Source organism: Nerophis lumbriciformis, linkage group LG23, assembly GCF_033978685.3.
Source record: "Nerophis lumbriciformis linkage group LG23, RoL_Nlum_v2.1, whole genome shotgun sequence".
Taxonomy (NCBI): Eukaryota; Metazoa; Chordata; class Actinopteri; order Syngnathiformes; family Syngnathidae; genus Nerophis; species Nerophis lumbriciformis.
In genome coordinates, this window is record NC_084570.2 from 31,549,161 (window position 1) to 31,560,720 (window position 11,560).

Below are 11,560 nucleotides of genomic sequence, written 5' to 3' on the forward strand. Positions count from 1 at the left end.
CTGTATATATAGAAATACTTGACTTTCAGTGAATTCTAGATATATATATATATATATATATATATATATATATATATATATTCAAGTATTCAAGTATTTCTTTTATATATATATATATATATATATATATATATATATATATATATATATATATATATATGAAAATAAAAGAAATACTTGAATTTCAGTGTTCATTTATTTACACATATACACACATAACACTCATCTACTCATTGTTAAGTTAAGGGTTGAATTGTCCATCCTTGTTCTATTCTCTGTCACTATTTTTCTAACCATGCTGAACACCCTCTCTGATGATGCATTGCTGTGTGGCACGCACAAAAGGGCTTTCATCAAATGCACTAGATGGCAGTATCGTCCTGTTTAAGAGTGTCACAACATTGCTGTTTACGGCAGACGAACTGCTTTACGGTAGACGAAAACTTGACTGCTGTTGTTGTGTGTTCTTACCGCGCTGGGAGGACATTAATGAAACTGCCTAACAATAAACTCACATAAGAAACCAAGAACTCGCCCTTGATCATTCTACAGTTATAATGATTGGCCAGGCACGTTGTTTATATTGTGGGAAAGCGGACTCAGGTCCACATGGAGCTGGGGGGGGCGTGGCCTCCAGCTCCGCCTGAATTTCGGGAGATTTTCGGGAGAAAATTTGCCCCGGGAGGTTTTTGGGAGAGGCGCTGAATTTCGGGAGTCTCCCGGAAAATCCGGGAGGGTTGGCAAGTATGGTTCAACCCCAGGCCACTCTTGTAGCAGAATGTTTTCTACATTTTAAGATTAGGAACCATATGTGGCACTCTGGACATCATTCGTTCATTCATTGGTATTATTTATGTTCTTAACTGGGCCACCCCCATATCTTTATAAATGACATGTCATTTGTAAAGACATGCCAGGCTGACAATAGGATAATGTAAACAACACTGCCAGAGCCGCAATGAGTTTATAGTAGGTGTGTGAATGATCAACAATCAATATTATTGGCAGAATTAGAGGGCCCCAAAATCAAATTTTGCTTAGGGCCCCATGGAGTCTTGGGCCGGCACTGATATACATATATATATACATACATATATATATATATAAACATATATATATATATGTATATATATATATATATATATATATATATATATATATATATATATATATATATATATATATATATATAAACATATACCTTTCCGTCTTGCAGGTTATCGCTGTTTCAAGGCGGTCATGTTCCTGTCGGGTCTGATGTGTGTGTATATATATATATATATATATATATATATATATAAACATATATATAAACATATACCTTTCCGTCTTGCAGGTTATCGCTGTTTCAAGGCGGTCATGTTCCTGTCGGGTCTGATGTGTGTGTATATATATATATATATATATATATATATATATATATATATATGTGTGTGTGTGTGTGTGTGTGTGTGTGTGTATATGTATATACATAGATATTTGTGTATATGTCTGTGTGTGTATTTTATATATATGTATATATATATATGTAAATATGTATATACATGGATATATTTATATATGTGTGTGTATGTATATATATATGTGTGTGTGTATATATATATATGTCTATATATATGTATATATATATATATATATATATATATATATATATATATATATAGATATATCCATCCATCCATCCATTTTCTACCGCTTATTCCCTTCAGGGTCGCGTATGTATATATATATATATGTATACTGTATATGTGTAAATATATGTATATACGCATATATATATATATATATATGTATGTATATATATATAAATATGTGTGTGTGTGTATATATATATATATATATATATATATATATATATATATATATATATATATATACCTTTCCGTCTTGCAGGTTATCGCTGTTTCAAGGCGGTCATGTTCCTGTCGGGTCTGATGTTTGGCTCGGTCATCATCTTCCTGCTGTGCCACAAGGAGCACGTGCTGGACACGCAGCTCAGCGTGGAGGCCAGCGCGGGCATCGGCCTGGGCATCGGCCTGCTGTGCGGCCTGGTGACCATGCTGGTGCGCAGCGTGGGCCTCTTCATGACGGGCCTCCTGCTGGGGCTCCTGCTGGCTATGGCCACTCTGCTGCTCACCCAGCAGTTCTACACGCCCGTCACCTTGTGGGTGCCCCTGGGGGCCCTGCTGGGATCGGGCATGCTGTTCGCCGTGCTGACCCTGCAGTGGCAGAAGCTCTTCACGGTCGTCTCCACGGCGGTGTTCGGCGCCGCCATCATGACAGTTTGCGCCGACTACTTCGTGGAGATGCTGGCGTTGGCCACGCACGCGTACGAGTGCCTGCGCCTGACTCCTGGGCCGCCTCTCTGCTGGTACAGCTGGGTCATCCTGGGCATCTGGCCCGCCCTCAGCCTGGTGGGGGTCCTGGTGCAGTGGAAACTGACGCAAGACAGCTTCTCCCACACGGAGGGTAAGGACTAAGGAGCCGCCAGCACCCGCCACCAAGCTAACCTTCTCCTCTCCTAGTTGTGTTGAGTCGGCGCCAGAAGAGAGTGCAGCTGATGCGCATTCGCCAGAAGGACGGCAAGAAGCGCCAGCAGGCAGGTGGGCAGGAAGGCACGTACCGCCGTAAAGCCACCCCACTCAAACGTTACGCTGGGGACCTTCTGGCACCGGTCAGTGTCGCCCAACATGGCGTGTGCTGTGGTTTCTCTCTTTTCTTACTCCTCACCTTCTGGACTCTCGGAATTCAAAGTCTCCTTTTTAGAAGAATCAGTCAACTTTGGGCCATCATGGTCTGGAATTTAGGCTTGTAAAATTTCCACCTTACGGCACACAAAAACATCAACAACACTTTGGGTTCCGAGGGTCCGACTGTCAGATTCTACTTGTGCATGCAATATTCCAACCGCACTGCTCTGCGTGTGTCCCTCAGAGCTACCTCCAAAGCTACCATTGCTAGCGTTGGTTGTAGTAGGTTTTAGTCTTTTTTTTCTGATAGTATTGACAATAACAATATGATTGCCATTTGTTGTGGTATTGTACGCAGGCATGACCTACTTCTTCCTGAAAATAGCCTCATTTCTGTGTCAAATGTGTTGGTTAGAGATTTGTTATTGACACAAAGCTTGTCTATTCAGCTATTATGGTCCCAGCACCTCAACCCCTAGTAAGAGGCAGTGGAAGTTTGAAGTTCCTTGGAGTAGCCCAGTCCATCCAGCTGGATTCGGCTGCGTATCTGGCAACCTCAGTCAGGCAGAGGGGGAGGGGACTACATAATTTTGACCGTGGCTGCAGTACCATTTCTGGCCACATTATTACATATGGTTCCTTTAAATGTAAATGTTAAAGCTAAACCTAAATCCTACATCTATACCTAAATGTTAAATACACATCAACATGACAAATCTAAAGCTAAATGTTGAATATAAGTCTAAACGTTGAATCTAAACATATATGTTAAATCTGAACATAGGTATAGAATTTAAACCTAAATGTTATTTATAAATCTAAATGTTAAATCTAAACCTAAATGTTAAATATAAATCTCCATGTCAAATCTAAACCTACATGTTAAATCTAAGTATAAACGTTGAATCTAAACCTATATGTTAAATCTAAACCTAAATGTTTAATCTCAATGTTGAATGTAAATCTAAATGTTAAATTTAAACCTGAATGTTAAATATAAACCTAATTGTTAAATCTAAATCTAAATCTAATCTTGACAGTAAATCTAAACCTTGCTGGTAAATCTAAACATATATGTTAAAACTAAACCTAAATGTTAAATACAAATCTCAATGTCAAATGTAAACCTAAGTGTTAAATCTAAGTCTAAACGTTGAATATAAACCTAAATGTTAAATCTGAACCTAGGTATAGAATTTAAACCTAAATGTTAAATATAAATCTCCATGTCAAATCTAAACCTAAATGTTAAATCTAAGTATAAACGTTGAATCTAAACCTATATGTTAAATCTGAACCTAGGTATAGAATCTAAACCTAAATGTTAAATATAAATGTTAAATCTAAACCTAAATGTTTAATCCAAACCTAAATGTTTAATCTCAATGTTAAATATAAACCTTAATGTTTAATCTAAATCTAATCTTGATAGTAAATCTAAACCTAGCTGGTAAATCTAAACATATATGTTCAATCTAAACCTAAATGTTAAATACAAATCTCCACGTCAAATCTAAACCTAAGTGTTGAATCTAAGTCTAAATGTTGAATCTAAACCTATATGTTAAATCTGAACCTAGGTATAGAATCTCAACGTAAATGTTAAATATAAATGTTATTTATAAATCTAAATGGCACACAAAAACATCAACACTTTGGGTTCCGAGGGTCCGACTGTCAGATTCTACTCGTGCGTGCAATATTCCAACCACCCTGTTCTGCGTGTGTCCCTCAGAGCTACCTCCAAAGTCTACGGGACAGACAAATGAGCACCGGCACTTCCCTTAGCAGCCAGAGCACGTCCAACCAGACCACCGTGGACCTGGACTGTGACAGCGCCTCCACCGTGCCCCTCACCGCCACAAGGCCCGTGGTGCGGGTCTGAGAGCCTCTCTCAAAACCCAGGACAGGGACAATGGTCTTGGTGAAGAACATGTGAGCCACTTTTTGCCCTCGTTAGTCCACCTTTCTAGCAGTGTTCTACTCCCTGTCAGGTTTTTACTGGTTGGAGGACCATTTGGCTTCTTCAGTGAAAAATGTCCCAAGCATGCAAAGTTCTTCTCTAGCAGAACTCAGATTCTATGAAGGAGTTGTATAATTTATTTGTCATACATGGTAGTGATGAAGACTGTAAATACATGAATGAAATATGTCTTTCATACTTATCACTGCTTGCTTTGTTTTTGCTGCGTGGACTCCTAGCAACCGGACCTCACTCGGGCAATAAGCAGGTCACTGCAAGGATTTCCTATTCTGGACTTGAAGTTTTGTTCTTCTTGCTCACCCAAGGCAGGACAAAACCTCCTTTCATGAGCACTCTTTAATGAGCCATACTTTTCTCTCTTGTTTTTCTGCTGCTTTGGTTTGATTGTGCAGAACATCTAAGAGGTGGTCAGTCTAAACACTCTCTAGCAGACATATTTATCCCATGGAGCGCACTTTTCTCACACTTTTAGCTCATTTTCATCGCATTTACAGTGAAATTGTTGACCCTAAATGTTACCACTCAACTTCAATGTTAAATCTACAAAGCCCAAAACCAGAGAAGTTGGCATGTTGTGTAAATGGTAAATAAAAACAGAATACAATGATTTGCAAATCCTTTTCAACTTATATTTAATTGAATAGACTGCAAAGACAAGATATTTAATGTTCACTGAGAAACTTTTTTTTTTTTTTTGCAAATAATCATTAACTTAAAATTTAATGGCAGCAACACATTGCAAAAAAGTTGTCACAGGGGTATTTTTACCACTGTGTTACATGGCTTTTCCTTCTAACAACACTCGTTTGGGAACTGAGGAGACACATTTTTGAAGTGGAATTATTTCCCATTCTTCCTTGATGTTGATGTTCAACAGTCCGGAGTCCGGGGCCTCCGTTGTGGTATTTTAGGCTTCATAATGCGCCACACATTTTCAATGGGAGACAGGTCTGGACTACAGGCAGGCCAGTCTAGTACCCGCACTCTTTTACTATGAAGCCACGCTGTTGTAACACATGGCTTGGCATTGTCTTGCTGAAATAAGCAGGGGCGTCCATGGTAACGTTGCTTGGATGGCAACATATGTGAATCTGTGAAGGCATTAATGGTGCCTTCACAGATGTGTAAGTTACCCATGCTTTGGGCACTAATACACCCCCATACCATCACAGATGCTGGCTTTTCAATTTTGCGCCTAGAACAATCAGGATGGTTCTTTTCCTCTTTGGTCCGGAGGACACGATGTCCACAGTTTCCAAAAACAATTTGAAATGTGGACTCGTCAGACCACAGGACACTTTTCCACTTTGTATCAGTCCATCTTAGATGAGCTCGGGCCCAACGAAGCCGGCGGCGTTTCTGGGTGTTGTTGATAAATGACTTTCGCTTTGCATGGTAGAGTTTTAACTTGCACTTACAGATGTAGCGACCAACTGTAGTTACTGACAGTGGTTTTCTGAAGTGTTCCTGAGCCCATGTGGTGATATGCTTTACACACTGATGTCGGTTTTTGATGCAGTACCGCCTGAGGGATCGAAAGTCACGGGCATTCAATGTTGGTTTTCAGCCTTGCCGCTTACGTGCAGTGATTTCTCCAGATTCTCTGAACCTTTTGATGATATTACGGACCGTAGATGGTGAAATCCCTAAATTCCTTGCAATAGCAGGTTGAGAAATGTTGTTCCTAAACTGTTTAACAATTTGCTCAGGCATTTGTTGACAAAGTGGTGACCCTCGCCCCATCCTTGTTTGTGAATGACTGAGAATTTCATGGAAGCTGCTTTTATACCCGGGGCGGCATGGCGTAGTGGGTAGAGCAACCGTGCCAGAAACCTGAGGGTTGCAGGTTCGCTCCCCGCCTCTTACCATCCAAAAAAATCGCTGCCGTTGTGTCCTTGGGCGGGACACTTCACCCTTTGCCCCCGGTGCCACTCACACCGGTGAATTGAATGATGAATGATAGGTGGTGGTCGGAGGGGCCGTTGGCGCAAATTGCAGCCACGCTTCCGTCAGTCTACCCCAGGGCAGCTGTGGCTATGAAAGTAGCTTACCACCACCAGGTGTGAATGATTGATGGGTTCTACATGTAAAGCGACTTTGGGTACTTAGAAAAGCGCTATATAAATCCCAGTTATTATTATTATTATTATTATACCCAATCATGGCACCCACCTGTTCCCAATTAGTCTGTTCGCCTGTGGGATGTTCCAAATAAGTCTTTGATGAACATTCTTCAACTTTCTCAGTGTTTTTTGTCACTTGTGCCAGCTTTTTTGAAACATGTTGCAGGCATCAAATTCCAAATGAGCTAATATTTGCAAAAAATAACAAAGTTTTCCAGTTTGAACGTTAAATATCTTGTCTCTGCAGTCTATTCAATTGAATATTAGTTGAAAAGGATTTGCAAATCATTGTATTCTGTTTTTATTTACCATTTACACAACGTGACAACTTCACTGCTTTTGGGTTTTATAAATCTAAATCTAAATGTTAAAGGAGCCATATGTAATAATTTCATGTCAAGTCATCATTAAATGGCCCTGATATGTCAAAAGGCATTAATAAATCATGTTCTTTTCCAATACCTCTATAACTGATAACAGTAGTTCAGCCGGGATATGCTCATTTAAAAATTAGATTTACAGCCCAGAAATCTTGTTATTGTTTTCATTTCGATGTCCCGCTCTCCACCGTTTGACCAATTAGAAAGTCTGTGAGTGTGTCACATCCAGGTTGCCAGTTAGTTGGTAAAGTTACTAAACATGTCAGACCTTCGTAAATCTAAAAGGCCTTATTACCATTCTCAACTTATTCATGACAAAGCCAGGAACAAAACCAGGATTTGTATCGGGGATGCCTTTGAAAGATGGAGGAGATTGAAGGCGGGGGAGACGCCAAACTTGCTCATTTCCTCCTTGATAGGTAAGTCAGACATTTACGTTTTCTTATTACTTGCAATAAAAGGAAATGGACATTTGGTATGTAAACTATATTGTCCAATACAGTCTATGATCTTGTCTAACAAAGCTAGTATATTCCTGCAACCAATGCTTAGTGTGATGGTGTGTAACTCCGAGTGTAATGCATTGCATGCTAGCCCGGTCAATGACACATGGACATACAGGCTAACAGGGGATATACTGTATATGCCAGTTAGCCTGTATGTCCATGTGTCATCCAACTGATAGGCATATATTTTGGACAAATAAAAGCTATGTGGATATGGGTAGTGTCACTGCCTATTTCCTTCTCAATATGCTGATACGCTGAGGAAATGGGTTCCAACATTAGCACGGCTGTCATCATGGCAATGTGAAAGGTATGGAGACAGCCAAATCACATGATGAAATAATTCCTCATTGGTGTTTGCATATTGTGGACTACATGTACCAAGTTATATGGCGATCTGAAAGGTTTGAAACAGTAGTCTATAGGCATACCTTGGTAAATGTCTCCTCTTTATAACCATTGCTAGCGTTGGTTGTAGTTGGATTTAGTCTTTGTTTTCTGATAGTACTGACAATAACCATATGATTGCCATTTGTTGTGAAAACGTACGCAGGCATGACCTACTTCTTCCTGAAAATAGCCTAATTTTTGTGTCAAATGTGTTGGTTAGAGATTTGTTATTGACAAAACGCTTGTGGAAGTTTGAAGTTTCTTAGATTAGCCCAGTCCATCCAGCTGGATTCAGCTGAGTATCTAGCAACCTCATCCAGGCAGAGGGGGAGGGGACAATAGAATTTTCACATTTTACATATGGTTCCTTTAAATCAAAATGTTAAAGCTAAACCTAAATTCTACATCTAAACCTAAATGTTGAATCTAAATCTTGATAGTAAATCTAAACCTAAATGTTAAATATAAATCTACATGTCAAATCTAAACCTAAATGTTAATTCTAAGTCTATATGTTGAATCTAAACCTATATGTTAGATATAAATGTTATCTATAAATCTAAATGTTAAATCTAAACCCAAATGTGTTAAATCTAAATTGAAATTAACTTTAAACCTAAATGTTGAATGTAAATCTAAATGTTAAATTTACACCTGGATGTTAAATATAAATGTTGAATCTGAGTCCAAATGTTGAATCTAAACCTATATGTTGAATAGTAACCTAAATATAAATGTTACATCTCAATCTGAATGTTAAATCTAAACCTAAATTGTAAATCTAAATGTTTATTAAAGCTAAACCTAAATCATCAAGTGATGTGAATAATATTTACAAAACCTGTTTCCATATGAGTTGGGAAATTGTGTTAGATGTAAATATAAACGGAATACAATGATTTGCAAATCATTTTCAACCCATATTCAGTTGAATATGCTACAAAGACAACATATTTGATGTTCAAACTGATAAACTTTTTTTTTTTGCAAATAATCATTAACTTTAGAATTTGATGCCAGCAACACGTGACAAAGAAGTTGGGAAAGGTGGCAATAAATACTGATAAAGTTGAGGAATGCTCATCAAACACTTATTTGGAACATCCCACAGGTGAACAGGCAAATTGGGAACAGGTGGGTGCCATGATTGGGTATAAAAGTAGATTCCATGAAATGCTCAGTCATTCACAAACAAGGATGGAGCGAGGGTCACCACTTTGTCAACAAATGCGTGAACAAATTGTTGAACAGTTAAAGAAAAACCTTTCTCAACCAGCTATTGCAAGGAATTTAGGGATTTCACCATCTACGGTCCGTAATATCATCAACGGGTTCAGAGAATTTGGAGAAATCACTGCACGTAAGCAGCTAAGCCCGTGACCTTCGATCCCTCAGGCTGTACTGCATCAACAAGCGACATCAGTGTGTAAAGGATATCACCACATGGGCTCAGGAACACTTCAGAAACCCACTGTCAGTAACTACAGTTGGTCGCTACATCTGTAAGTGCAAGTTAAAACTCTCCTATGCAAGGCGCAAACCGTTTATCAACAACACCCAGAAACGTCGTCGGCTTCGCTGGGCCTGAACTCATCTAAGATGGACTGATACAAAGTGGAATAGTGTTCTGTGGTCTGATGAGTCCACATTTCAAATTGTTTTTAGAAACTGTGGAAGTCGTGTCCTCCGGATCAAAGAGGAAAAGAACCATCCGGATTGTTATAGGCGCAAAGTTGAAAAGCCAGCATGTGTGATGGTATGGGGGTGCATTAGTGCCCAAGACATGGGTAACTTACACATCTGTGAAGGCACCATTAATGCTGAAAGGTACATACAGGATTTGGAGCAACATATGTTGCCATCCAAGCAACGTTACCATGGACACCCCTGCTTATTTCAGCAAGACAATGCCAAGCCACGTGTTACATCAACGTGGCTTCATAGTAAAAGAGTGCGGGTACTAGACTGGCCTGCCTGTAGTCCAGACCTGTCTCCCATTGAAAATGTGTGGCGCATTATGAAGCCTAAAATACCACAACGGAGACCCCCGGACTGTTGAACAACTTAAGCTGTACATCAAGCAAGAATGGGAAAGAATTCCACCTGAGAAGCTTAAAAAATGTGTCTCCTCAGTTCCCAAACGTTTACTGAGTGTTGTTAAAAGGAAAGGCCATGTAACACAGTGGTGAACATGCCCTTTCCCAACTACTTTGGCACGTGTTGCAGCCATGAAATTCGAAGTTAATTATTATTTGCAAAAAAATAAAATAAAGTTTATGAGTTTGAACATCAAATATCTTGTCTTTGTAGTGCATTCAATTGAATATGGGTTGAAAAGGTTTTGCAAATCATTGTATTCCGTTTATATTTACATCTAACACAATTTCCCAACTCATATGGAAACAGGGTTTGTATATAACGCTTTTCTCTAGTGACTCGAGAAAATTTACACAGTGAAACCTATGATCCAAGTTACATTTCAACCAGTGTGGGTGGCACTGGGAGCAGGTGGGTCAAGTGTCTTGCCCAAGGCCAGCGCGGGCATCGGCCTGGGCATCGGCCTGCTGTGCGGCCTGGTGACCATGCTGGTGCGCAGCGTGGGCCTCTTCATGACGGGCCTCCTGCTGGGGCTCCTGCTGGCTATGGCCACTCTGCTGCTCACCCAGCAGTTCTACACGCCCGTCACCTTGTGGGTGCCCCTGGGGGCCCTGCTGGGATCGGGCATGCTGTTCGCCGTGCTGACCCTGCAGTGGCAGAAGCTCTTCACGGTCGTCTCCACGGCGGTGTTCGGCGCCGCCATCATGACAGTTTGCGCCGACTACTTCGTGGAGATGCTGGCGTTGGCCACGCACGCGTACGAGTGCCTGCGCCTGACTCCTGGGCCGCCTCTCTGCTGGTACAGCTGGGTCATCCTGGGCATCTGGCCCGCCCTCAGCCTGGTGGGGGTCCTGGTGCAGTGGAAACTGACGCAAGACAGCTTCTCCCACACGGAGGGTAAGGACTAAGGAGCCGCCAGCACCCGCCACCAAGCTAACCTTCTCCTCTCCTAGTTGTGTTGAGTCGGCGCCAGAAGAGAGTGCAGCTGATGCGCATTCGCCAGAAGGACGGCAAGAAGCGCCAGCAGGCAGGTGGGCAGGAAGGCACGTACCGCCGTAAAGCCACCCCACTCAAACGTTACGCTGGGGACCTTCTGGCACCGGTCAGTGTCGCCCAACATGGCGTGTGCTGTGGTTTCTCTCTTTTCTTACTCCTCACCTTCTGGACTCTCGGAATTCAAAGTCTCCTTTTTAGAAGAATCAGTCAACTTTGGGCCATCATGGTCTGGAATTTAGGCTTGTAAAATTTCCACCTTACGGCACACAAATAACGCTTTTCTCTAGTGACTCGAAAAAATTTACACAGTGAAACCTATGATCCAAGTTACATTTCAACCAGTGTGGGTGGCACTGGGAGCAGGTGGGTCAAGTGTCTTGCCCAAGGACACACT

General features: G+C 40.9%; 2 protein-coding genes across 3 annotated transcripts in view; both read left to right on the forward strand.

The window, feature by feature from the left end:
- The window catches only part of LOC133622243 (transmembrane protein 198-like), a 63,396-nt gene extending 55,170 nt beyond the window's left edge, over nucleotides 1-8,226 (forward strand). Inside the window, exons 3-5 of one of the 2 annotated variants that reach the window (XM_061984746.1) lie at nucleotides 1,894-2,469; nucleotides 2,526-2,674; nucleotides 4,426-8,226. In XM_061984746.1, the coding sequence (XP_061840730.1) occupies nucleotides 1,894-2,469; nucleotides 2,526-2,674; nucleotides 4,426-4,575 (875 nt within the window). In that variant the 3' untranslated portion in view covers nucleotides 4,576-8,226. The remainder of the gene's footprint in view (nucleotides 1-1,893; nucleotides 2,470-2,525; nucleotides 2,675-4,425) is intronic. The other variant, XM_061984747.1, reaches the window with a different exon arrangement.
- A 2,309-nt stretch (nucleotides 8,227-10,535) lies between these two features.
- Nucleotides 10,536-11,413, forward strand: LOC133622632 (transmembrane protein 198-like). The gene is made up of 2 exons (XM_061985462.1): nucleotides 10,536-11,067; nucleotides 11,124-11,413. Exons 1-2 carry the CDS (start codon nucleotides 10,536-10,538, stop codon nucleotides 11,411-11,413), a joined length of 822 nt encoding a protein of 273 aa, XP_061841446.1.
- The last annotated feature ends 147 nt before the right edge of the window (nucleotides 11,414-11,560 follow it).

Excerpts from the sequence above, each read along its gene's own strand:
- LOC133622632 (XM_061985462.1), top strand. The coding sequence starts at position 10,536 with ATGATCCAAGTTACATTTCAACCAGTGTGGGTGGCACTGGGAGCAGGT. Across the intron at positions 11,068-11,123 it reads CAGCTTCTCCCACACGGAGG|TTGTGTTGAGTCGGCGCCAG; the intron begins GTAAGGACTAAG and ends CTCCTCTCCTAG.